The sequence below is a fragment of the Terrapene carolina genome, unplaced genomic scaffold, assembly GCF_002925995.2.
Source record: "Terrapene carolina triunguis isolate 2854851 unplaced genomic scaffold, T_m_triunguis-2.0 Scaffold132, whole genome shotgun sequence".
Taxonomy (NCBI): domain Eukaryota; kingdom Metazoa; phylum Chordata; order Testudines; family Emydidae; genus Terrapene; species Terrapene triunguis.
The window spans coordinates 15,151,202-15,178,562 of record NW_020664483.1 but is presented as its reverse complement, the minus strand read 5'-3'; the positions used below and the strand labels follow the sequence as shown (position 1 = coordinate 15,178,562).

General features: G+C 40.1%; 1 protein-coding gene across 2 annotated transcripts in view; it reads left to right on the top strand.

Moving 5' to 3' along the window:
• SPRED2 (sprouty related EVH1 domain containing 2) overlaps nt 1-27,361 on the top strand; it is an 86,693-nt gene that overhangs the window by 45,747 nt on the left and 13,585 nt on the right. For both annotated transcript variants that reach the window (XM_026653188.2, XM_026653187.2), the window contains exons 2-4: nt 11,791-11,968; nt 12,945-13,113; nt 16,024-16,088. In XM_026653188.2, the coding sequence (XP_026508973.1) occupies nt 11,791-11,968; nt 12,945-13,113; nt 16,024-16,088 (412 nt within the window). The remainder of the gene's footprint in view (nt 1-11,790; nt 11,969-12,944; nt 13,114-16,023; nt 16,089-27,361) is intronic.

The window sequence follows — 27,361 nt, the reverse complement described above, 5'->3', positions numbered from 1 at the left end:
CAACCTAAACCTCCCTTGTTGCAATTTAAGCCCATTGCTTCTTGTCCTATCCTTCAAGGTTAAGAAGAACAATTTTTCTCCCTCCTCTTCGTAACAACCTTTTACGTACTTGAAAACTATTATCATGTCCCCCCTCAGTCTTCTTTTCTCCAGAAGAAACAAACCCAATTTTTTCAATCTTCCCTCATAGGTCATGTTTTCTACACCTTTAATCATTTTTGTTGCTCTTCTCTGGACTTTTCTTTCCTAAAATGTGGCACCCAGAACTGAACACAATACTTCAGTTGAGGCCTAATCAGCATGGAGTAGAGTGGAAGAATTACTTCTCGTGTCTTTCTTACAACAGTCCTGCTAATATATCCCAGAATTATGTTTGCTTTTTTTGCAAACTGTTGACTCATATTTACACTGTTGACTCATATTTAGCTTGTGATCCACTATGACCCCTATATCCCTTTCCACAGAACTCCTTCCTAGGCAGTCATTTCCCATTTTGAATGTGTGCAACTGATGGTTCCTTCCTAAATGAAATACTCTGCATTTGTCTTTACTGAATTTCATCCTATTTACTTCTATTTACTATTTGGATCATTTCTCCAGTTTGTCCAGATCATTTTGAATTTTAATCCTATCCTCCAAAGCACTTGTAACCCCTCCAAGCTTGATATTGTTCACAAACTTTATAGGTGTACTCTCTATGACATTATCTAAATCATCAATGAAGGTATTGAACAGAACCGGACCCAGAATTGATCCCTGTGGGACCCCACTCAATATGCTTGCTCCTAGTCATGCCCTGTGACTACAAACCCCAGTTTTAAAGGGGCCATGGCTGTTATGAGGGCACTGGGGTGCGGCATGTGCTCCAACACCTGGTGCACTGTTACAGTATTTTTAAAAATAATCTTCAAGGGGCATGTGTGAAGGGGAATCCGTCCCAAAGAATTACATACTGTTGTTTTTTTCAAAGAGATCCAAAATGTTGGAGTACTGTGTGCAGTTCTGGTCTCCTATGTTTAAAAAGGATGAACTCAAACTGGAACGGGTACAGAGAAGGGCAACTAGGATGATCCGAGGAATGGAAAACCTTTCCTATGAAAGGAGACTCGAGGAGCTTGGTTTGTTTAGCCTAACCAAAAGAAGGCTGAGGGGGGATATGATTGCTCTCTTTAAATATATCAAAGGGATCAATACCAGGGAGGGAGAGGAATTATTTCAGCTCAGTACTAATGTGGACACGAGAACGAATGGATATAAACTGGCCGTGGGGAAATTTAGGCTTGAAATTAGACGAAGGTTTCTAACCGTCAGAGGGGTGAAATTTTGGAACAGCCTTCCGAGGGAAACGGTGGGGGCGAAAGACCTCTCTGGCTTCAAGATTAGGCTAGATAAGTTTATGGAGGGAATGGTTTGATGGGATAACGTGATTCTAATCACTTAGGCAATAACGGCCATCGCTGGTAAAATGAGGGTCTGGCTAGAGAATCTTGCCTGTATGCTCGGGGTTCTGCTGATCGCCATATTTGGGGTCGGGAAGGAATTTTCCTCCAGGGTAGATTGGCAGTGGCCCTGGAGGTTTTTCGCCTTCCTCCGCAGCATAGGGCAGAGGTCGCAAGCTGGAAGATTCTCTGCAACTTGAAGTCTTTAGATCACGATCTGGAGACTTCAACAGCAGAGTTAAGGGAAAGTGGGGGGGTCAGCTTTTGTGGCCTGCATCATGCGGGAGGTCAGACTAGATGACCATATTGGTCCCTTCTGACCTTAAAGTCTATGAGTCTATGAGTTAATGACGATCAATTTCCTTTTTAGGATCACAGTGTAATACTTACCTTAAAAATACTTGGGATTTCAAAAGTACTTAATTGAACCAAAAGCCACATCAGATTTAAGAGGAGGAGGAGGAGACACGGTGGTGGTGCATCATGATCAGCAGTTGGGGACGCTTGTGAGGGCTATGGCATTGGGCACAGCCTTTCCCTGTCCTCTGAGGTCTGCCTTCAAAGAAGGGAGGGGAAGGTATAGCCACCAGGTAGCCATTAATCCCTGTGTAGCCAGTGGTTCGTCAAGAAAGCCTCACAGGAGAGCAGAATGACTGTTTCACCCTTTGACAGGACCCCGGATCCGAGTGGGGCAAAGAGGTCTGAAGCTCCCACAGAAAAAATCGGCTTCTAGCCCTGTATATCAAACAGGTAATGTGGGGTGTTCTAATGCAGGGGAAACCAATTTGGAGAGGAGCATAAAAGTTGAGGCAGCCTCCGGCAGAGTGCCCAGTAACTCATGGAGACTGAGGAGGTTTGGACTGTCTAGCCCCATCTGGCTCCTCAATGCCACTATACCTCCACAGTCATTTGTGAGGAAGAGGGAAATCTGCTCCGCAGACAGTGTAGGAGAGTCCATCAACTTTGGTGGCCTAGAGTTAGATTTGTTCCAGTTCCTCTGAGATAATTTAGCCACCCCTTCCCTCAGGGCCTTGTGTAGATTAGAAAAAAAAGTGCGTAGTTAACACGTTAGCTAAACATGCCTTTTTTCCAAGTGTAGACATGACCTGGCAGACTGGGGTGGGAGCCCCCTAACACTGGCTGCATCTCCTTGTCTGCAGCTGCTTGTGCTGCAATCAGCAATGGGGAAGGAGGCAGAAGTAAACTCTACCCTGAAGGAAGTTCATGCAGCATTTATGTGTTTAGAAAAGGCAGTTACACAAATATAACTTGTAGAGGGGAGTTGCCAGCTTCTAAAGGATATGCTTGAAATAAATCTTCCAGAAGAAAGCATTTTAGATTTTAAAAGTATAATGGGTGACTAAAGGAAAGTAAGTATTTTAAACTACAGCTAGACACTTTAGAAATTACAAACCTAATCATAGAATTATTTTGAAAGGGGGGCAGCGTGAAGGAGGTGGGGAAGAACCGGAATTGGTGGAAACCATGATTTTATTTTTTAAATTTGATCCTTCTTTTAAAAGGACATTGACCCAATATTAGACCAACCTTAAAACAGGAAGCGTCCTGTCCTCTCTGTTACTGAGAAACTTTTTATAAGCCATTCTTAATACACGGTATTTTATTGGTACTGCAGAGGCAGCTAGCTAGGAGAGACCACACATTCAATTAACAATCCCCATTCACAGAACTGTCGGAACGGTAGTGATGGCATCTTCAACGCGGATGGCCCTCAGCAGAGAAAGCTAGATTGAGACAGTGTTTGCTAAATGGAAAAAGCAGAAAACTGGTAGGAAAAAATGTTCTCCAAGTTTTTAAGTAAATGTTTCATTTGGAGTGCTCTTTTTAAGACTCTTCTATATAATGAATACATAGATCCTGTTCTGAGGTTTGTGTGTTATTGCAAGCAACTCATCCTCTTCCCCCTCATGTATCTCTCTTCTGCCCCCCCTTTTAATTTTAGCTTTGCTCTTTACCAGCTGTGTCCATCAGCAGAGGAGGAAAATAATTCAGCAGGATCTTGAAAGTCTAATCTGTGTCAAATGAGGGAGGGTGTGGGAAAGAGCCATTGCAATAGCGGATTAATCAAACTATGAAGGGAAACAGACCTACAGATATTGGGTTGAGCAGCTGAGGGTGGGGAGGAGAGTTGCGTCACATAATAGCTAGCAAAATGTCCAAACTCCTTACCCTTTATTCCGCTTCCCCCAAATCCAGAGGGTGAGATAGAATCATAGACTTTAAGGTGAGAAGGGACCATTATGATCATCTAATCCGACCTCCTGCACAACGCAGGCCACAGAATCTCACCCACCCACCCACTCCTGCAACAAACCTCCAACCTATATCTGAGCCATTGAAATCCTCAAATCATGGTTTAAAGACTTCAAGGTGCAGATCTTTCACTCCGCAGACAGAAGTGCAATTTAAAACCTTCACTAGTAAAGAAATTATTTGATATGATGAATTTTGGATACACAGTTGCAGATATTGCCACTAAACCCCACTGTAGACATTTAACAGAACTCAATTTTGTCTTGATTTCTCATTCTGGTATGGTTAGTGTGACGAACAAGGGAGTTCTATGATACCAGCACATTAACACTTTATGACGCAGTTGAGCGGAATCCTCGAAAATTGATAGTAAAATATCCTTTGCATTGCAACTACTCTATATATTTGCCCCATCTTTTATATATTTGGCTTTTTAGTAAAAGATGTTGGACTATTGGTAAAATATTCATGATAGTGATTTGCTTATTACAATATCATTGTTTGTTTATTTCTCAAAGGAAATTCTTACTAGTTTACGAATTAAAAAAAAAATGACCAGGAGCTATAACTTTAAATAGGTTATGTTTTTCTTTCCAATAAAAAAAGTTTAGCAAACCACATGCTACCTTTAGCCCCGAAGTTCCTTATGGTTTTGGTTCTGGGTGGGGCTGACTAACAGCCTTGAAACACAGCGATAGAAAAGGTTGTCATCCTGCCACCCAGTTGGATAATCTGAGCAGATATTTTCTTCCAAAGCTTCTAACACTATTTAAGACCAATCATTTCGGGTTAAAATAGCTAAATATTCCTATTAACTAATAATTAAGAATAGATTGTGCAAACGGAATAGTATGTAGGCCAGGGGTCGGCAACCTTTCAGAAGTGGTGTGCCGAGTCTTCATTTATTCAGTCTAATTTAAGGTTTCGCGTGCCAGTAATACATTTTAATGTTTTTAGAATGTCTCTTTGTCTAAGTCTATAATATATAACTTAACTATTGTTGTATGTAAAGTAAATAAGGTTTTTAAAATGTTGAAGAAGCTTCATTTAAAATTAAATTAAAATGCAGACCCCCCCGGACTGGTGACCAGGATCCGGGCAGTGTGAGTGCCACTGAAAATCAGCTCGCGTGCCGAAGGTTGCCTACCCCTGATGTAGGCCATAAACAAACCCAAAAATTAAGAGCAGTCTGAAAGTTTTTAGAAGCCAATAAAATGGGAAGAATTTAAGCCACTTGAGGGTTCCTCTAGTAGTTTTACTCTAACAGTGAAAGACTGACCTTTAACTAATCTTAATGGCATTCAATATACTATACATGGAAGATAATCAAATATTGTACATGCTCTAAATAGATCCCCTTTTAAAAAAAATGGCTGCAGCACAATAAAAGTAGATGGATATAGCAACAAGATCCTGAGTTTCCTGCTGCTCTGAACCAATAATGCTCACATAGGATTTGTAAATTATTATTTAACTATGGAGAATGAGTTGCTTGAACTAGTCAAGGCCATAATGCAGTCACCTGAAATTATATTGCAAAGAAAATAAACAGTTTGCATGCAGAAGAGTTTAGGTCCTTGTATGACCCAACACTGTATTAGCTACACACCTCCCAGGTATTTACCTGTGCTGTTGTGGAATAGAAAAGCATTGCTTATTCCACTTTTACGGATGGAGACCTTAGGCATGGAGACATTAAATGAAGTTTGACAGAACTAGAAGTTGACCCCAGGTGTCCTGAGTCCTAGCGCAGTGCCTTAATAGTGGAACCAAATAATAATTATTGTCCTAGGTCTTTTTTAATAGTTAATATAGCTGGAAATAGTGGCAGTGTTGTGTCTGGTGATACATGAGGGAGGAGAGCCTGTCCCTGCTCTAAAGAGTGTACAATGTAAATGTGACCTTCTGGTAACAGCTGGAGACAGAATTCCAACTGACTGTATTAGAAGAGCAATTTAGTATTCTTCCTGTCTCTCAAACTAGAAACTATTGTCTGGCAGTGTTGTTTTTGCTATGGCAAAGGGGGATAAAGATCTCATTTTCAGGGGGGAAATTAGATTTGTCTCCTGATGAAAAAGACTGTGTCCTCTGAAATTACAGTTTTTAAAATGGAGAAGTCATGGCTTTCTCTATAGAACCTGCATTTATCTATACACTTCCCTGGACAACCTGTAGAAACCAGGAATCTGGGGCTTATTTTTGAAATGCATTTCTTTCATCGCATGTTGTTTCGTTAAGTTAGGATTCTTATCAATTGTAATCTTAAAAGTCTTTAAACGACCAATTTTTAGCTGCTATAACATTAGTCCAGCCACTTATCATTCAAGCCAGTCTACCTGGCTGCTCTATCAATTGTCTGCAGTCAAGTGAAAATGCATTTAATGTTCTCTTTCTTTAGTAGTTCCCACTTTATACCAGTATTCTATTGAATTGTATTTGTTACCAGCTAACCTCAGTACTCAGTTTGTTTCTGTGTTCTTCACTCTACAGTTCGGTCTGACTTAATTCGTGTCTATGTCCCCATGGCAGTGTCCTTGGGATGACTTTTTGGCCTTATGCAATTTCCAGATATGGGGCCTGATCCAAAGCCTATTTAAGTCTCTTCATCTCTTCATTGGCTTGAGTAGACTTGGATCAAGCTTGTAAGACATTCCTGGCTGATGACATTGGGTACAATCCAACCAAACAGACTTCCACAAAATATGATTCATTAGTGGAACTGACAATTAACAAAGTGTCTGTCTTTTCCCATGTTCAATGTCAGATTGAGACATCCAGTCAGGCAGCTGTTATACACTCGGATACAGTTGCAGGCCTTGGTACTAAAGGTGTAAAAGAGCCATAGGTCAGAATATCTGCATAGATGTCTTAATAAAAGCCGTATGATTCACTTAGTACCCCCACGAGAATGTAAATACGAGGGGGAGGGTAGTTTAAAAAAATATTCAAACCCAGAGTTGTACTAATATTTAAAACCGAAGAACGTGTGAAGCTTGTCAATGACGAGAGAATTATCTGAGATAATGGAAACATGCAACCTTTAAACCTTAGAAATCTGAAATCTTGGAGATTGGAAACAATCATTAAGTCAAGTAAAATCAAAATTAACAAATTTTAGAAAGTTCCTAGTAGTGCTTTTTCAGGAAAGTGAAAGGCTCTGAATTCTGCCTAGAAAGTTTGTACTAGATTGTATAGAAAATGTTAGTCTGAGCTATAATACACTCAAGAAGTTTAAAAATAAATAAATAAAGGAAACAGGCCATTTGTTCTATGGAAGAGTATTTTGAAGATTGTGTTCATGTCTCTTTCTTAAAATAAAGGCTGAAATTCCATGAATGCTCCCCAATAACACTAAAGGATGTAATATAGAAGCAGTTAAGCCCAAAATAGAAGGAATGCAACCTTAGAAAAACCAGAGGGAACTGGGGAAGAAAGACAAATAGTTAATCTTTAGTAATCAATGCATAGAGATAATCTTCAGAAACTGTATGAAAAACAAAGCACAGGAGAAGAGAGTTCAAACATCACCATGGAGGGTGCTTTCTTGAAGCCCGTCAATTTTTGTTTGAAAAGAATGTAGCATATGTAAATTGGTCCACTTCATATCCAGAGTGGAGCAAATAAATTATTTAAAAGTTACTGTGAATCAAATTTAGAAATTATTTTTAGTAGAAGCCAATGGCTGCATAACACATTTTACTGGGGAAATACTAATGTCTGGATCAATCAGACTCTGGACATGCTCATCTGACTTTCTCCTATAGAAGGCTACAATGTCTTGAGGGCTGGGAGCAAGATTTCTGAAGACATCCCTAGCTACTTAATCTCAGTTCTACTGATGCTTTGCATATCTCAGCCAGAGCTATGGGCGCAATGTAGGCATACATGACTTTATTAAAAGCAGATGTCCAAGCAAAGCCGCTTATGACAACATCAAAACATGTTGGAAAACGTCCTGGAGAGCCAATGGAAAAGTAGTGCCAGAGGCCCAGGGCAAACAGAAGGTAAAACTCTACCTTGTACAAGGCTGTGTACAGGGGAATAAAAGCCATACTGAACCATCAGACAGTCCTTATGAAGCTGTTCTGCATGCAAATCCAATAAGAGAACCAAAAATCTAGTAGATAAATCTGATCAAAAGGGAACCATTCTGGAGAGACTTCTCTAGAACTCTCCATCACCACAAAACAGACTACGTGATTCCTAATATACCCAGCTAGAAGCAGAGGCTCCACTGTCTGGCAGACTCCTATGTTTTGCCAAACTTGATAGGTCTTCCATTTTCCTTAGGATACTCTCAGTTTTTGGGTGACTTCTGAAGATTTTCCTAGTGGGTGGTTGGATCTCCCAGGAAAAGGAGTTCTGAAATGAACTCAGCAGGGCAACAACACAGGCATCGATCCATACCTTTATCTCTATCATAAGGTAAACGGTCAGGCCTCTATGAAGGCTTTCGTTAGGAGACAGATTCTGCATGATACAGCCAGGTAGATCTCAGATCTCTGCCTTTCTGCTCTGGGTACTACTTTTGACATTCCAAGTGACCAAACTGAACTTGGGGGTGCAGGGTGAAAAATAATTTTACCTATTGCCGTTTCTTTTCTCCTATTTCCTACTAGTCTGTGTGTGCATCCTGAGGCTGAAATACAGAACAGTGCTAGTTGGGGTGTCTTTTAGATTCACTCCTGTCTTGGAATTTGCTTTTAGCATATCTGTGACAGGGCAAAACCCCATCACAAGATAGAAAGGGGTTAAGAGCCAATTAGTATGGGTATGGAATGGCTACCATATGAGGAGAGATTAATAAGACTGGGACTTTTCAGCTTGGAAAAGAGACGACTAAGGGGGGATACGATAGAGGTCTATAAAATCATGACTGGTGTCGAAAAAGTAAATAAGGAAGTGTTATTTACTCTTTCTCATAACACAAGAACTAGGGGTCACCAAATGAAATTAATAGGCAGCAGGTTTAAAGCAAACAAAAAAGTATTTCTTCACACAGTGCACAGTCAACCTGTGGAACTCTTTGTCAGAGGATGTTGTGAAGGCCAAGACTATAACAGGGTTCAAAAAAGAAGTTCATGGAGGGTAGGTCCAACAATGGTTATTAGCCAGGATGGGCCGGGACGGTTCATGGAGGGTAGGTCCATCAATGGTTATTAGCCAGGATGGAGAGGGATGGTGTCCCTAGCCTCTGTTTGCTAAAAGCTGGGAATGAGCAACAGGGGATGGATCACTTGATGATTACCTGTTCTGTGCATTCCCTCTGGGGCATCTGGCACTGACCACTGTCGGAAGACAGGATATTGGACTAAAGGGACCTTTGGTCTGACCCAGTATGGACGTTTTATGTTCTTACGTTCGAGTTACATCTGTCGCACCTGTGCTGTAATTAGTTGCTTCTCCGCTAGAGAGGTGGGCCTAAGAGGCATCAGGTGACGGACACTTAGGATTCATCATCTGAAGGGACTTGGTTGCCTGTTAAGGAGCCTGAGTCTGCAGGAAAACAGATCCCTCAGGGAGACTGTCTGAGGGGGCAGTGCTCAAATACTAGCACTGAAAGAAGTCTGGAGCTACGAGAAGGGAGATTGAAGACTGAGCCTAGACGAAGAAGGGTTGATTTTTTGGAAAGACTTTGGGTAGTAGTTTGAGCTTTTGTTACCGCTGAGTTGCATACAAGCAGATGGCGTACAGGGGATCCCACTCTGTCGCAAGGGGACACATTGGTCGTGAGTGCGCACCATAACAGTACCAAAGGACTGCAAAGTGAGCCAGGTGGTTGACCTGTAATAAGCCTTATTATTACTTATTAATAAGTAACAAGTCCTCCTTTTGACTTTTATTTTAAATAAGTCATTGCATTAATTTCACTTTAGTTTTTAGAGAAAGTCTTTATTGTACCAAAGTTTCTCATGCTATTTCTCAGCTGTTCCCCAGTGGCCAGACTGACTTAGTTGTGTATGTAAAATCCATAGGATGCAAATAAGCATGAAGTATGGGTGTTTGGTTTCTGGGCGATGGTAATTTTGGACTACATGCCAAGCTTATTTTTAAACATATTTTTGAAGTTATTTAAAGTGGAAAATAAACCGTTAAAGGGAGAGGAAAACATGAAATAAACAGGATATTTATTTTTAACAAACGTTTTCCGAGTCATGTAGCTAAGCTAGACGCAAGACCACTGTTAGTGACTTACTAGATATTAAAGCCTGGTTGCGTTTGAGAAATGCAAGTCATACATCAAACAGCAACCACTTTTAATGAAATATTAACTGTGTGTTGGTAAATTTTAAAAAAAAGGTTTACCACGTGTATAAGGACAAATGGTGCTGCCTCTCTATTAACCTTAGCCGGATCTTGTCAAGTTTAAAGAGATACTGTCAGTTTGTTCCGATGCCAAGAACTTTTGCAAAAAAATAAATTTCAAGCCTCAGCCCTCAGGTTGAGGTCTAGCCTATTTTAAAAGGCATCCTTTGGGAACACTGCATAGGTTTACAGTCCTTTTTATGAACAGTATGTTTTGGGGTCTGAACAGGTTGTGTCATTTACTAGTACAAACTTTTGGGCCTGTTTGATTTGACAGTGTGTTGAAAACTTACTAGATCAAGCAATTAGTTTCCTCTTCTTCTGTATTTTCCTACCCTTGTGCGGTGGGTCAATTAATTTACAAGCATACTCTGCATTAATATTCCCCAGTAAAAAACGTGAGATGAGTACAGGTCCACAGGGGTCAATGTAATGTGCTACACCGTCTCTGCATGAGGTGATCAGATGTCTGTTGTAGCATTGAAACCGACTGTGATTATAATTGTGCTTGTTGACTGTTAATGTGAATGGTGACTCTTCAGTTTCAGCTCGGGACCTGATCGCCACTAGAACTATCCTTAGGCTCAATCAGTACAACTGGCCACATGCTAGACGTAGAGGGTTTTTTACTCAGATTGGTGGTAGGAGGGGTAGTAATTACACCTTTGTGCAGGACTGAACTCTGCCACCTTCTGTTTGGACTCTCCTCTTCCATGATGTGTGAAAGTCTTGTTTTGATTGCCAGTTGAGACTGGGTGAAACTAATGCATTTATGGGTGTCTCTCGAAGCGAACGCTCTTCTTCAGGTGATGAGACCACTCTCCTTTTGCTTTCAGTAACATTTCTAAATGGTGAGACCAAGGCTAGCAGTGTCAGAAATCCTCGGATTTCCTGGATTCCACTCTTGTTTCAGGCCTGGATATAGTATGGAAATCGTGCTAGTCGCATTGGTTGATCTGCTCCTAGTTAGGGATCGGCACTGATTCTCTTAGCTCTGTGAGCTGCTTCCAGCACTGCCCATGAGATCTTGATGGAACACCATGTTCCCTACGGGGTAGGTGGAGCTGCCTTAGAGTTCTTGTGTGATCCTAAAGATTAATGTTGGGCAAATTGTTCCTGTGCCCAGAGGGCATGCTTACGTGGGATATTGCAAGGTTCATTCTTTCTCTCAGGAAGCATGTTATGCTGGCTGCAGATGAGTTTCCAAATGTAATTTAATGTGTTCAGGGTGGGAGGTAGCCCTACATGTTTTGGACACTGGTACCTGACAGGTTCCCACTCTCCCAGTGTGATACTTCAGCAGTTGTGATCATTGGAGACACTGGAGCTAGAATCCTTCCCCCTGTTCAAGAGGGAACTGCTGGCAGGATGCTTTTCAGCAAGGGGTATTCAGCCCTGGAACTTGCTTCTCTTTATAGTCCAATAGAGCCCACATCTGTAGACCCGCAGGGCACGCTGCAAGGCTGGTCTCCCATTCAGGGTCTTTTCCTGATGGGCTGGGGTAAAAGGCTTCAGGCTTGATTGTGGTGTGGTGTGTTTCGTTTGTGTATTGAGCTCCTGAAATTAGACTGGGCAATTACTGCTGTTTGTATAGTGACTGTGGCAGTAAAAATCATCTGCTATAAACACTTATATCTATCCTCAGATAAAACTTTAAATTGTTGCGCAAGTACCTGGAGTCTAGAGCTGTACTTTCTAAATATTGCAATAAATTAAACTCTTGTAAGATTATATGTGATCTCACACAGTTATTTTGTTGTTGTCGTTACAGTGACAGCTATATTGTGCGAGTCAAAGCTGTGGTTATGACCCGAGATGACTCCAGTGGGGGATGGTTACCGCAAGAAGGAGGCGGTCTCAGTAAAGTTGGTGTCTGCAAGGTCATGTACCCAGAGGGCAATGGAAGAAGTGGATTTCTAATCCATGGGGAAAGGCAAAAAGACAAACTGGTAATAGAACCTAATTCAACTTTTGTCTGTTTTCTTAGGAAAGCTACCCAAAATCAACATATTCTTATAGGAGTTTCAAAACCAACCAAAAAAAAACTTGAAAGCAATGCCGGATTGTGCAAAATAACCCCACCCTAATTCAAATGAACAATAAATTATCATGACCTGTTTTTTAGGTTGCCACGTTATCTCCTTGAGATAGCAATTGCATGTTGAACAGCAATATGTAAAGGCCACCTTTAATTCCTAAAACATGAAACTGACACATTTATTTTTCTAAGACCTAATAAGAATATGTGAGAAGTGAACTGAAGTGTAAAGAATTCATGAAGCCAGTCACGTTGTACTGAGTAATGCAATGCAAGCCTTTAAAACAGCAATGAATTATTTATGCTGCATGCTATTCAAGGTTTGGACTAGAAGAGTAAGAATGTGAGGACAAGTTGTCTTTTTATGAATTGACAAGCTCAGTTCCTTCCAATAGCTATTTATTTAGAAGACTTCTTTTATTGCACAAAATAAAATGAATAAAACTTATATTCAAATATAAATTGGAAGTTTAAAAAAAACCCTGTTGTTTTAATTCCCTGTTGGTTAGTTTTTCTTGTTGCTTCTAGGATACCCAATTATAAAATGGAAAAGCTTAAAAATCCAACTCTTGCAAATTGGTTTGGTACATGCTTATAATAGGAGTTTGAAAACAAGCTGGTTGAATAAAAGTGGATAGTATAGTGTAGTTTTAAGATTGTCTTATTGTCAAGAAAGCTGGGTTTTTTAAAGTTATTGTTTCATTTACAGCTGCTTTTGACATGATTTTATTTTTAACGATATTCTCTCACTAGAGTAACAGATTCATAACTTGCTTGTTTTGTGTTGGGGAGATTGTAGGGCAGGAGATTCTGGTCTGTACTAAAACAGTGACAACCACGCCCTTCAAGTCTAAATGTAACCTTACTTTTGTGCTGAAACTTTTTAGGTGGTATTGGAATGCTTTGTAAAAAAGGACTTGGTCTACACTAAAGCAAATCCTACATTTCATCACTGGAAGGTTGACAACAGGAAGTTTGGGCTCACTTTTCAAAGTCCTGCCGATGCACGAGCATTTGATAGAGGAGTGCGGAAAGCAATTGAAGACCTCAATGAAGGTACTGAAGCTTGTATCAGCATTCTGCTTGTTTCTTTGCAGAGGAGAGGTTCCAGAGACAGGACTCACTCAAGCTAACTTGAATGCATTTCTCACATTTCTTACTGCGGTCAGCCAATTAGCCTTTAAAATAAAGTTTAGTTCTTGTTCAGTAGAGAATTAGATTAGTAGTCTCTTGGGGAGGGAAGGATTTAACTCAGGCATTTCTTCAGAGTTTCCAATCCCTATGTAGCTTAATCCATCAAGACCTAAAATGAAAGGATGCATTACTTATAGCTGTGGATCTAACTATAGCTAGCAAAAGAACAAAGTATTTCACATCTTGTCTTTTAGGTCCCTGTTCTGTACATGCAGCTAATGCTGCACTGGAAATTATTTCATTATATGTTTTTGTTGTGCTTCGTTAAATTATAGTATGAATTCCTATGTGGACTTGAATAAATCATAAGGATTTTTTCTTAGACAAAATTATGTTAAGTCTCCACTTAATTGGAGAACTGTAGTGTTTGAAGGCTTCAGATTTTTTATCCCATCAAAAATTGTATTTTAATTAAAAAGAATTGTCCATACTTTGAGGTTGTTCTGAGCATTTCCTTTTCGCATTATATTGCCATCAAACGAGAATCAAAATGTATCTTCAATTCAAAATTATCCTTTATTTTGTTCTCATTTCAGTGAAAAATAATTAATCAATTCTTTGATAAATGGCTTTTCATATATAGGTAGTTGTGCTGCCAGAGCTATCTTTTTTCTGAATGTCTGGAATAAATATATAAATATTAACAGAATATTAAGTTTAGGATGTTTGTGTTAAAAATCTAGTCTCTTACATTTTTGGATCTTTAATTTTTGAACATTTTTAGCTGTCCCAACACAAATACATGGCACTCCTCGTTCATGCCTTTTAAGGTCTTGCACATCTCCACCCCAGTCTACATTTCTGTCATTATGCCCAAGTGCTTTTTGTGTGCATCCTTTTTACACTCTGCTCCTTTTCCATTCTTCTCTGCCATTCCTTATGCTTGGAATTCCTGCCCTCATGATACAATTCCCCCCGTTACAGCAGACCTTTCAGTGATGATCCACTAAGAGATGAGATCAAATCCTCACTGGTCATTCATGCATTATGTGCTTGACCCTGCGCCATGGAAATCAATGGGAGTAGGATTAGGCCCTATGCTTCTGAACTGTATTCCTTTTCTTGTTTGTCTCATATAAACTGTAAACTCTTTGGGACATTAAATGTGGCATCTTCTATAATATAATTCACACTGAAGCTCAATTCTATTAGTAATGTATATACTCTATATTTAAGGGAAATTGTGATTAAAATGGTATTTGAGAACATTTGTACATGGCAGCAACTCCTAACAGAAGATGTATTGAAGTAGAGTAGAATTCAAGATTCAAGTATACATTTAAAGCTGTGTGGCTATTTTTTAGCTACTGTTCAAAATCGGTGCATCTGTTTATCACATTAACAGAACAGACTGATGCTGATGGGTGCACTCTTACTTAACTTCCAAATAGGGCTATCCAAATTAAAACCAATAACCAGTTCTCATATATATTTATATACACTGAAGTTCTGTATTTGAGTCACTGTGACTCAATACTGTCTATGAAATCTGGTCAGATTAGCACAACCAAGCATATACATTTGAAGCTTCGCTGCATTCAAATATTCTTAGAAGCAACACTTACTTCAAGAAACAAGCTAAGGGTTATCAGAACTACAGAAATTCTCTTTGGTATTAGTGACGTTGCACAGCTCTGGAGACATGGGGGCTGGGCTTTCAACCTGAATGTGTATGTACATTTCTCATTAAGTGAAAATTTTGCCTTTAACTCTGCATGTCTTCATGAATACTCAACTCAGGTTAGCATGCCACGGATAAGATTAACGTTTAAAATCTTTCAGAGTTAATGTAACTCATTGTCTGCCCCAGGACAAACAATTTAATTAAAAAAAAAAAGTTACTAAAAGCTCAGCACTCATAAGGAATAACAAAACGGTGTGTGATGTGGGAGGGAGAGTGTTTTGGTACAATCAAGTTTGGTGATTATTCTGGTTATACAGAGTTCCACATCTCTCCCCCCCCCCCAAAATGTGGAGAATACCGCAGTATCCCTTTTTAAATGCATAACAAGTTAAATGAGATGAAGGAAGGATTCTTGGATGAAATTTGCAAATTTCATGTTAAACCCTAATAGTTACCACAAGGTTAATCAGAGCCTCCTCAAATTAATTTATTCTTCTACCTGTTTTTGTTCTTTCTTCTGTCAACTCTTACATGTTTTGTTTACGGGGGGGAGGTGAGAAGGAGAGATATGGCTCTCTGACAAATACCTTTTAAAACAAAAATTCTTCAGAGTAGGTCGTTATTTCCTGAACACTAAAGACTGACTCCCTTTCTGGTTGAGCTTTCTTGTATGTTTCGTTTGTTTTAGTAAAAACAATAAGTTTTCTGACTTCAGAGGTCAGATCCTTAGCTTGATGTAATTCAGTGTAGCTACATTGATTTACATTAGTGGAGGATCTGGCCCTGGATGTTCATTCGTTATACTTTTTTATCACATTTTGAAAATGAAAATACTATATAATTATAAGTGCCTATCATTATTCTACCGTGATCTAATAGTACAGGCAGTCATACAATATCAGTTCAAGGAACTCTTTCTGGTTGTCACCTTTCTAACCTACTTAGCAATAGATATATTTTTCTTCTTTCTTGTTAATTTGGTACCATTTTCTCACTTCATAAGTTTATTGTGTCAGTGTAGTTTATCTGGAGAATGTAATTGTCCATGATAATCCCAGTGGTCAAAATCCAAATAAAATCCACCAATTTTTAATTTAAAAAAAATCTGATGTTTAGAAATGTCATATATTTTAATGATGTTTTTCTAGGATCTACTACTTCCTCTTCAACAATCCACAATGAGGCTGAGATTGGTGATGATGATGTCTTCACAGTAAGTAAAGTTAGTTTGAAATTGTTCTCTTTTGCACTGTGGTTCACTTGATCAATTTTGAATGCCCCTTTTTTCATCATCATGATTTTCTTTAGTGTCTGTAAGTGATATTTCTCTGTTCATCTTCTGCCTTCCATGGCCCAAAAGAAGATTCAGCCTTCTAAAGTCCTCCCATTGTCATCACTGTAGTATCACAATGTAGAGCAAATGTTCATAGTGTCACAGAGCTAAGTAGATAATGCCAAAAAAAACAAAATATATGTTTAATTTTCAAATGACTTGGCTTCGGTGGAGTTCACGCCCCTTTTGTGTTATCTATCTGTTAGTTTTACAGACATTGAGTGTTACTGGCATGTTTATGGAAATCAAGTTTGTCATGTTTGTGGTTATTCATGAAAACTGAATTTTAAATTTGCTTGTGCAAGCATTAACGTTAAGAAGTCCATCCAAGCTTATTCAAATTGGGGAGCAAACCCGATCTTGTGACTTACCTGACCAATAGCAACTACATAACAGTAGAAAGTTAGCCATTCCTTATTATTTGTTGTTGTTTATAATTGTTGTTTCTCATTTTATTTTGTAGTAGCATCTAAAATGTGTCTGGAGCTTTCCTAAAAGACAGTGTCCCTGTCCCATCCATAAGCTTAAAAGGTTGAATGAATATATCAAATGAAATTTCATTCTGGTCATGGATATTATTCCATGGACAGAAAAAAGCTAAATTAATCAAATTATTTGCTCAGCTCCAGTAATGCGCATACCCACCTTCTTTACCTTGTAAATGAACTGTGTGTTGAAAAACACTGGAGAAAGCAGAGGGTTAAAGGTGGATATCTTCAGAATCCAAAGTAGAAGTAATAAATATACTTTAATACTGCATTTCATTGCTGTGAAAGTGTGAAAATATTTCATTTATTTCTCATTTCAAAAATGTGCTTTTCTACGTATCTAGGATAATGGAGGGAGGAAATGGAGCAGGAAACATTCAGTTAAATCCTGTGAATGTCAGGCGAGGGGATGGGAGTGGGGGAGGGGAGAGCCCAAAGCTGAAAGGTAGCTCAAGATGAATTTAGCTGAGCTTCCATTAGATCAGCATGGTGTGGGTCTGGACAGGTTTCCTGTAGTGTTTTGACCAGATCCTCTTGACAGTTGGCATGTTGTTCACATCTGTTCTTTTGTCACAGTTCTAGGAGACAAACAACAGCAGGCAGGGTTAAAAGGTGACTTCCTGTGCTCCAGAGCAAAACTATCATTAGCAGCTGCTTCCCAGCTACCTGCCAGAAGTGATTTATAGAATCCGAGATGGGAGAGGGTGAGGCCTCATTGGAGCCAGAGTGCTTTACTCTTTTGTAGTATTTATCCAAAAGTTACAAGATCCTTGAAAACAAAGGTCTGGTGCCATTTGAAATGCATACGTATCTTCAGGCTTGTGTATTGCTTTTGAGCGTTTGTTGTAAAGTAGCGGTACTCAAAACTTGTCATGCGTACAGGTCAGCTTTGTTAGCCCCGTTAGAGATGTTGAAGCTGCCAAATGAACATTCCATTTACATTTCTCTTTAAGTGCTTTAAAAAGAAATACAGAAAAAATAGTTAAAGATAGTTAAGTTCTTCCTAAAATCAGTCCAATTTGTCGAGGGACCAGATGGATCAATGCAAGTAACCGAGGCCTGAAAATTCCCATTTTTGTCCATAATATTTAGGTTTGGGCCCATGTCTAGATTCTAGGTGAATAGAAAGTTGGGATGCTTTGGTTTTTATATAGGAACAAATGTTGGAAGTACTGTAGTTTAATGTTTGTGTTAGGAAAGCTGGATAAATTGTGCACCAGCTACTTTAAATATACCGTCAATCCTACATTCAGTGTTCAAAGCCAGAACTGAAAAATAAACTAATTTTTTTCCCATTTGACCCCCAATGAGGTATACATATATTAGGTATCTGTACACATATTATTACTACAGTGATGGGTTATTCGTGTGCACCTTCAGACTTGTTGGCAGGCGGGACCCAAGATTCACCTCTTTCATATAATTACACTTGAAACATTCAAGCTACGTGGTGTACTTCAGGCTACGTTTATGGATAATGTTAGCATGCAAGTAGTCAAAACTTAGTTGTGATCAGCATCCACTTAAGATGAATGGTGGAAGTTCATGCCTCAGGTTCTTAAGTTTCAATCTGTCTGACAGCTCTCTCAAGAAGATAATGTGTTGATTTATGTACTAAAAGTAAGGTTGCCAGGTCTTTGTGTTTCCAAGGACCAGGGCCATTTTTCACTAGCTGTAGGTGGCTATGCTTTGGATTGTCTTTTGTAGCTGTTGATAGTCTCCAGAAGGCTGTTTTTGTGCCACTCAGTTGACCATAACGTTGAATCTCATGTAATCCATAGTACAGTAAAAGCTGTTTTATCCAGCATGTTGGGGGAATGGGAGGTGCCGGTAAGTGAAACATGCCGGTTAACTAAGAGGGAGGGAGTTTGGGTGTGGGAGGGGGCTCAGGGTAGCAGGTTGGGGCACAGGAGAGGGTGCAGGGTGCTGGATCTGGGGGGCGCTCACTTCAGGCGGTTCCCCGCAAGCGGCAACCTGTCCCAGCCGCTCCTATGCGGAGGCGCAGCAGGCGGCTCCGCATACAGCCTCCACCCACAAGCGCCACCCCCGCGGCTTCCATTGGCCATAGTTCCCAGTCAATGGGAGCTGCGGATCTAGTGCTCAGGGTGGGGCAGGGGAAGCATGCGTAGCCACCTGCCTAGGAGTAGCTGGGACAGGTCGCCGCTTGTGGGGAGCTGCCCGAGGTGAGCGCCCTCCCCCGGATCTGGAACCCCGCACCGGACTATAAACCAGAATTTCAATGAAGATCAGAAATGCCGGTTTACAGAGCTTTCCGGTTGGTGAAGTGCCGGATAAAACAGCTTTTACTGTACTTGTGAAGCAGGAAAGCATTTGTATCAGATGATTGGCTACTCTGTCACCATTTAAGCCATCCGTTCACAGTTTATGATATTGCTCCAATAGTCAATGAGTGTTGGTGTCAAGATGTCCTCTTTGGTTGTCCAAGTTAGTAAAAGACCTCAAGTAAAAGACCTTTCCCTTTCCAGTATCTTTAAGAAGTTTGGGACTGTTAATTTATAGCTCATCTCATCAGGGAGCCGGGATTTATGATGGTAGAGTAAGGGGACCTTGTCAGGCCCCAAAATTGTGTTTTGGTTAGGATTTTTTATTTTTATTTATTTATTTGCTTACTGTTTAGTCCTTTAAAACTGAAAGAGAATGAAGAGAAATTACCTTTGTTGTGTGCACTAGTAGGACGTCATCAACGTTCTCTTACGTGGCTCTTAAACTCCCATGCACCTGTTTTCCCAACCACTGCAGAAGTATTCTTAACAGTAGTGCTGCTGCCATTTGAGTTTGGTTTCCACTGTGCTTCAAGATGAAGATGCATTACTTCTCTTCTTAGTGTACTTATATATTTTATAAAACAGTAACAACTTAAAAAGCATACCTATGGTGAGATTTTCAAAAGTGCCCAGATGATGTGAGAGCACAAAGTCACTTAAGCACTTTTGAAAATCCCAACCATAATCTGTTCAGTCTAAGGACCTGTATATACTGGGGATATTTGTATCAATATAGCTATATGCATGCAAAAGCCCAGTCTAGATGCAGTACTCTGGTGTAAAACAGAGTTGCACCAGTGTGGCTTACTCCAGTTTGAGGTGTGTCTACACTGACAGTTTAAATTACCAGTGTAATTATATCAGTGCAAAATCCCTAGTATAGATAGGCACCAAAGCCTGATCCTTCCAGTGGATACCACTGGATATAGTGCTTTTGTATGCTTAGTTCTGTTGACTTCAGTGGGACTATGTGTAGTAGTAAATAATATGCCTGGAAGTAAGCGGAGGGGGTGGGGATGAGGGAATTTGGCCTATAATTATTTCATAAATTTTCCCTCCTGCATTGAAAGCCAAAGCCATACCTAAACAGAAAATAAACCACCCTGAAAGACTACATAAACAAATGACTGCCTTGCAGGTAAAATGCTTGTTTTAAAGATGAAACCTTCATTTAGGTTCAACAGTATATAGTAGTATTACTTTAATTCCAGACCCTCACTAGAATCCTTAAATGTTTTCCATATGTTTGCAAATAAATTTCACATGTCCCTGTATATTATAAATTTTCCTCTCAAGAGATGCAATCTGAGTAAGGCTAGCCATCCATTCTGTTTCCATTGGGGGAGCACTGTCTTTCCAAGGATCTGGGATTGTTTTGTTTGCCTCCACTAATCCAGTCTGCATGCAGACTGCCTTCCTCAATTAAATGTTCTTCAATTCGGAAATATCACTTATACTTCAGGACACAATGTATTCTGTGCTTCTGTAGCCACAGAATTTACAGCTGAATCCTCCACCCCTTGCTGGAGAATTATTTTTCAAAATCTAAGCTTTCACTTTCTTAAAAATTAAAATTAAAACAAAAAAAAGGTTTTCTCCCATATGATTATCAGCTGAAAAACGAGAACTTAGTCCACTGGACGATGGAGTGGTGTCTTCCTGAGTCTGCAGAGTGCGTGAAGCAATAGCTCTGAGCAGTGTAAACAGCCCATTGAAATAAATAGTGGCTGTTAATTCTGAAACCTGTTGACAATCTTAGCAGAAACATTGGTCTGATCTGTGTATCATATAAATCCAAATAGCCTTTCTGCGTGCCATAAGTGGACCCAGTGGCAGAAAAACTCTCTAGCTTTCCCCTTGACAACTTCCTCAGTGTAGTTCTGTTTTGTAAATGCAAAAATCTTTCTCTCTTTTCTCCCCCCTCCCACATTCAGTTATTAATATGACAATGTAAAATAGGTACTTTGGTATCAAATTCTAACACATGCTACAGTACTGACTATTTTAATATTTAAGCAAAACCTCTCAGTTTAAATGAAACTGCTGAAGAATCTCCAATCTGCTACACCAGAGTGCTGCAGAATCTATAATCTAGAGAGGAAGGATGGGGGTTATACTTAGGGCTCTACCAAATTCATGGCCATGAAAAACGTGTTACGGACTATGAAATCTGGTCTTTTGTGTGCTTCTTACAGATTTCACTGGGGAGACCAGCATTTCTCAAATTGGGGGTCCTGACCCAAAAGGGAGTTCAAGGAGGGTCACAAGGTTATTTTAGGGGGGTTGCGGTATTGCCACCCTTACTTCTGTGCTTACTTCAGAGCTGGGTGGCTGGAGAGCGGCAGCTGCTGCCTGAGGTCCCAGCTCTGCAGGCAGCAGCACAGAAGTAAGGGTGGCAACACCATACCATGCCATCCTTACGTCTGCCCTGCTGCTGGCGGCAGCTCTGCCTTCAGAGCTGGGCTCCTGGCCGGCAGCTGCCGCTTTCCAGCTGCCCAGCTCTGAAGGCAGCGCCACCGCCAGCAGCTCACAGAAGTAAGGGTAGCAATACTGCAACCCCTCCCCCCCCAATAAACTTGCAAACCTACACTCACACACACACACACCCTCCTTTTTGGGTCAGGACCCCTGCAATTACAACACCATGAAATTTGAGGTTTAAATAGCTGAGATCATGAAATTTACTATTTTTAAAATCCTGTGACCGTGAAATTGACCAAAATGGACCATGAATTTGGTAGAGCCCTAGTTATACTGCTAGCCTAGAACTCTGGACAGGTGGGTTCATTTCCCTGCTCCCACACAGACTTCTTGTGGGATTGTAGGCAAGGCTTTGTGCCTTAGTTCTCCATCTGTAAAATGGGGATCAGAGTATTCCCCTGGCTCACAGGGGACTTGTGAGGATAAATACATTTTAAGACTGTGAGGTGCTCAGATACTTTGGTGAAGGAGTGAGTTGGGGAACATACAACTACTTCAGATAGAATCCTTGTTCTAGAACCTAGGTCCAGCCTGCTGTGGAATACATTGGATCTTGCACTTAGTATACTGAACATTCGGTTGAGATAGCCCGTATCCAGAATGATCCTTTTTTCTCTTGCATTTTCTCAATATGCATGTATAATCACAAATTCCCATAGCCCGTGGATAAAATTGAGAGGTTGTTGGGTGTTTGTCATGTGGTTTGGCTGCTGCTAACAACCGTTTAGGTCTCAGACCCAATTACTTGCCATGTCATTACAGTTTATGTCAAATGTTAACACTGCAGCCTATTTTTTTTTTTTGCATCTCTTATTGTTTTCTAATTTAAAAAACACATCTTGTCCCACTGCCTTGCCATGAAACCTTTCCCCTACTTTCATCTCCCATGTGGGTCTCAAGTGCACTAAGGCACCAGTATTAAAATTCATAAGATTTATGTAAGTTGAATATGCACTAAATCTGATTTTTCTTGCTAGCATGTCAGTTCACACTCAGCTAGTTCCTGTAAAGAACCACTGCCATTTTTTAAAAAGAGATAATACTTAGAAACTCATTCAAGAATTCGTTACTGGCCACAGGATATTTTTTTAAGTTGTATTTAAATTTGGAATATAATTTTTTTTTTGTCTGAAAACAATGTAGTCTGTTCTGGGGAAAGGGACTCTCTGTGGACAATGTTGAAGGGTGGAGACAGGCCCTGAGTGGTAGGATTCTTCCGTCCGCACCAACTCCTGCATCGGTTTGGACAGGAACTTGGGCAGTAGCAGCAGGTTGTGGCTTCCCTTCACAGGGCTAGGAGATAGTGGCAGAAAGGAAAAGTGCTTCTTTACAGGGCAGTGCAAAGGACAAGAGAACTAGATACGTTCCACCGCCCACCTTGACTCTTCTATAGGCTGGGCAGAGTTCAGGGAAAAGCCACAGCAGTGAAATCAGGCAATACGTTGCCTATATTCTTCCTGCTGCTCAGCAACCAACCGTAGCTGCTGCTCCTAGTTCCTGTTACTGTTCTGTACGTATGACCGTGGGCTCAGCACACCCACCCACATCCTCTGAGGTCTGCTTTTGGGCTCGCATGCAAACCACAGCTGTTCCGTTTCGGTCGAAAATACCAGCTGAGAAAAGTGAACCTGTTCCCCTCCCCAAATCCTCCTTCAAAAACAAAAAAACAAAAACAAAAAACCCTTTGCTTATCAAAAGAACAAAAATGAAAGACTTAGAAGTAGATAAGATTTGTTTGGTACTTAGGTATTTTGCATTAAACAGAACTTATTACTGAGCATCAGAATCCAGCACTTGAATGCCAAACTTACACTGGCCAAATGTTCCTGTATCTTAGTACAACTCTCATCCTTCCTGCCTCATCGCTGCTTCCAGATCTCTGTCTTTATTTGTTCCAACAGACTGACCACTGAGGTTTACATCCTCATAATGAGTCTCCTGTACATGTATTATCCTCAGTTTAGTGATAATTCTTTTCCTTCCATTGATACTAAGATGTCTTGTGTTTTGACACTGCTTCCTGGCATTACCTTTAATGGAATCCTCTTGAATTATACAATTGTGGCAAAGAGATACAAGAGAATATTAAGATGTGTGGGTGGATGAATAAGTGCTGAATATACAGAACTTACAACTTGATATTTCTTGTTCTCCTCTATCTTGGGGGTTATAGTGGATTACACGTTGAATATGACCCGATAATATGGTGCATTTGCATCAAAAGCTAATATACCAGAGTGTATTATCAACAGAAGTATCATATGTAAGGGCTGGTCTACACTAGGTGGGGATCGATCCAAGATACGCAACTTCAGCTACGCGAATGGCGTAGCTGAAGTCGAAGTATTTTGGATCGAATTACTTGGGGTCCAGACGGCGCGGGATCGATGACCGCGGCTCCCTCGTCGACTACGCTACCGCCACTCGCTCTGGTGGAGTTCCGTAGTCGACAGTGAGCACGTTCAGGGATCGATATATCGCGTCTTAACGAGACGCGATATATCGATCCCGGATAAATCGATTGCTACCTGCCGATATGGCGGGTAGTGAAGACGTACCCTAAGACACGGGAGATATATTGTTCTGCTCTGCTCAGAGAGTAGAGGACCTGTGAGGAAAAGTTGGGGTTTTTTGGGGGGTTTTTTTATAAAGGCATGTTTAGCCTTGAGAAAAGAAGACTGAGAGAACCTGCTAACAGTTATCAAATATATTAAGGGCAGTAATAAAGAGGCCAATGTTCAATTGTTCTCCATGTCCATTGAAGAAGGACTGGAAATAATCTCTTTTGATCTGCAGCAAGGGAAATTTAGATTAGGTATTAGAGGAAAAAAATTTTAAGCATGCTTAAGTACTGGAATAAGTTACTAAGGGAGGTTGTGGAATACCTGTCACTGGAGGCTTTTAAGACCACCTTAGACAAACACCTGTTGGGGATGGTCTACGTCAGGGGTCGGCAGCCTTTCAGAAGTGCTGTGCTAAGTCTTCATTTATTCACTCAGATTTAAGGTTTCGCGTGCCAGTAATACATTTTAGCGTTTTTAGAAGGTCTCTTTCTATAAGTCTATAATATGTAACTAAACTATTGTATGTAAAGTAAATAAAGTTTTTAAAATGTTTAAGAAGCTTCATTTAAAATTAAATTAAAATGCAAAGCCCCCCGGACCGGTGGCCAGGACCCGGACAGTGTGAGTGCCACTGAAAATCAGCTCGCGTGCCGCCTTTGGCACACGTTCCATAGGTTGCCTACCCCTGGTGTAAATATACTGGGCCCTGCCTCACCATGGGGGAGGTGGACTATATGACCTTTTGAGGCTCCTTCTAGCTCTACATTTGTATGATTCTTTTCTTTTCTCAGATTAATTATGCTACTAACTAGTCCTGGGCAATCAACAGGGAACCTCCACTAGTTGGAAAGATTTTTACTGTAGGAAGTGACTTCAAAAATTAAATCCCTTGCTAAGTGTGGGACCTTCTCTCATTCACGTCCGTGTCATGTTAAGGCATGGTTCTGCCTTTGTCCACAGTATTATTTTTTTTTAGTAGATAGGTTGAAAAAAGCTACATTAAAATTAAACTTGCTGCCAATACAAGCAAGTTATGCTTTCTTGTGAAGCATTTGATACTGAGCTAGACAGATGATTGGTATGAGCTGAGATGGCAATTCCTATGTTCCTATGTTCCTAAACTGATTAAACTACAAGAATAAACATAGTTCCGGCTATAAAATATCTATATTCCATTGTAGTTTGTAGATTAGAGAGGATCAGACATAAAATCTACTGTGGTGAAAGCTGCATAGATATGCAGTGCATAAAACTGATTCATTCTAACATATTTAACTGATTTTTTTCTCCCCAATTTATTTGCATGTAGCAAGCTTAACCCTTCGGAAAGATGGTTGCAAGGTAGTCACATTTTTAAAAAATCTAAAATTTAGTTACTTTAAAAAAAACTAAAACTTTTTTTAGCAACCAAATTAATATTACTGGAGAGTGAAGTTGGATTTTGTTCTGAGTATAGGAAAATGGAATTGGTAACACTAAAGTATTCTGAACCACACATTCTTTGTTGTATGAGTTTAAGGCCTTAAAACAATAACTTCCATCCCTTTTCACCAAATCACCCTGCCATTTCTCTGTCTGTGAATTTCACCACACCGTTCTGAAAATGTTTTAGGGAACAGGTGAAGTGAAAAGTATTCTCCAAACATCTCAAAGTGCTTGACAAAGCACTTAGGTCTGGTCTACACTGGGGGGGAAGGATCGATCTAAGTTACGCGACTTCAGCTACGTGAATAACGTAGCTGAAGTCGACGTACTTAGATCTACTCACTGCGGTGAGTCGACTGCTGACACTTCCCCGTCGACTCCGCCTGCGCCTCTCATGCCAGTGGAGTACAGGAGTCGACGGGAGAGCACTCAGGGATCGATTTCACGTCTAGACTAGACGCGATAAATCAACCCCTGCTGGATCGATCGCTATCCGGCGGGTAGTATAGACGTACCCTTACATACCAGTGCTTCAGTGACTTTATGTAGGCAGAATGGTCTCTGCAGTGCCGTACTGTTAAACATAAACTACTAAAAAAATAAAGGGAAAGCGGCATTTTTCTTCTGATAGTAAAGTTTCAAAGCTGTATTAAATCAGTATTCAGTTGTAAATTTTTGAAAGAATAACCATAATATTTTGTTCAGAGTTACGAACAATCTCCATTCCCAAGGTGTTCGTAACTCTGAGGTTCTATTGTATGTGTGAAGAGGCGCAGATAGCAGAATCAGTTACTAGAAAGAGTGTGTAGACTGTAGATATTATTTATGGATTTGCTTACAAATTCAGCATTGAAAACAAATGCTAACATGCAGTTTTTCCATAATTCATAGTAGTGCTAAACTACTTTTCCTTACCTAAAAGAAGCAACTTCTGTTGCCTCTAGTTCCCGTCTCTAAAAACAGTTTTATAGTGCATTTCCTAGCTCTCTATCTTCCCATACACATATGCAGTCAGGTTTGCAGTAGGACAGTGATATATCCTGTAGGAAATTGAAAAGTGATCTCTTGCAGTGATGTAAGTTTCCTTACAGTTGTATCTTGCCAAAACATGTAAGCGTTGTAATAAGATGTGCCAGTTAGGCAGCATTTTATATTGTTTGCCTTTTTTTATTTAACTGCAAGTGTGGGAATTTGGGGGCAGTTTTTTAATGAGGAACGCCCTGCCAGCCCCATGAGCCTAGCACCTCAGGTTAACTGGCTATGGCAACACTATTTAATATGCTGATTTTTTTGGTTTTGTGTATTACGTTCAATTGCTTTATTATATATCATTGTAATTGGAAGCAATCAGGTATTCTTCAGAATACCAAGAACCACCACATGAGTAATGCTCCTATATCTGAGATTTCTAACCTGATAAAATTAATAAAAGAAAAATGCATCTTCCTTCAGATCATAAAGTACATAGTTTGGCCTGTGCGCTGAATGCTGCCGGAGGTCAAAATGAATTGAACGGTCGCTATTTTCAAAGTTGTAGTCTCTCGCCTAGGTGAATAAAGCTGTGTTCTGAATGAATGTATTGTAGCAAAGTCACACTTTCATATATCAGTTGCTTGAAAGTGTCTTGGTTTCTCTAGTTCAAAAAATAATTTGTTAGTGCAAATGTCTGTATTGAAATGACCCTACTTAAATCTGAGATCTAGCCTCAAAACAATTTTGTGCTAGTTTTAACACCTCTCTCCATGCAAACCAGGTAATGGGAAAGGGTATTTCCAGCTTGTCTTAGTTTTGTTTTTCTTTTGCCACAGTTGTGGTTTTTAACACCCTTGCGCTCAACCACTGACAATTGAAAAGAGCATGCGCTCGCACTTGATTTATCACAAGGTGATCCTGAACGATGCTTGTTGAAA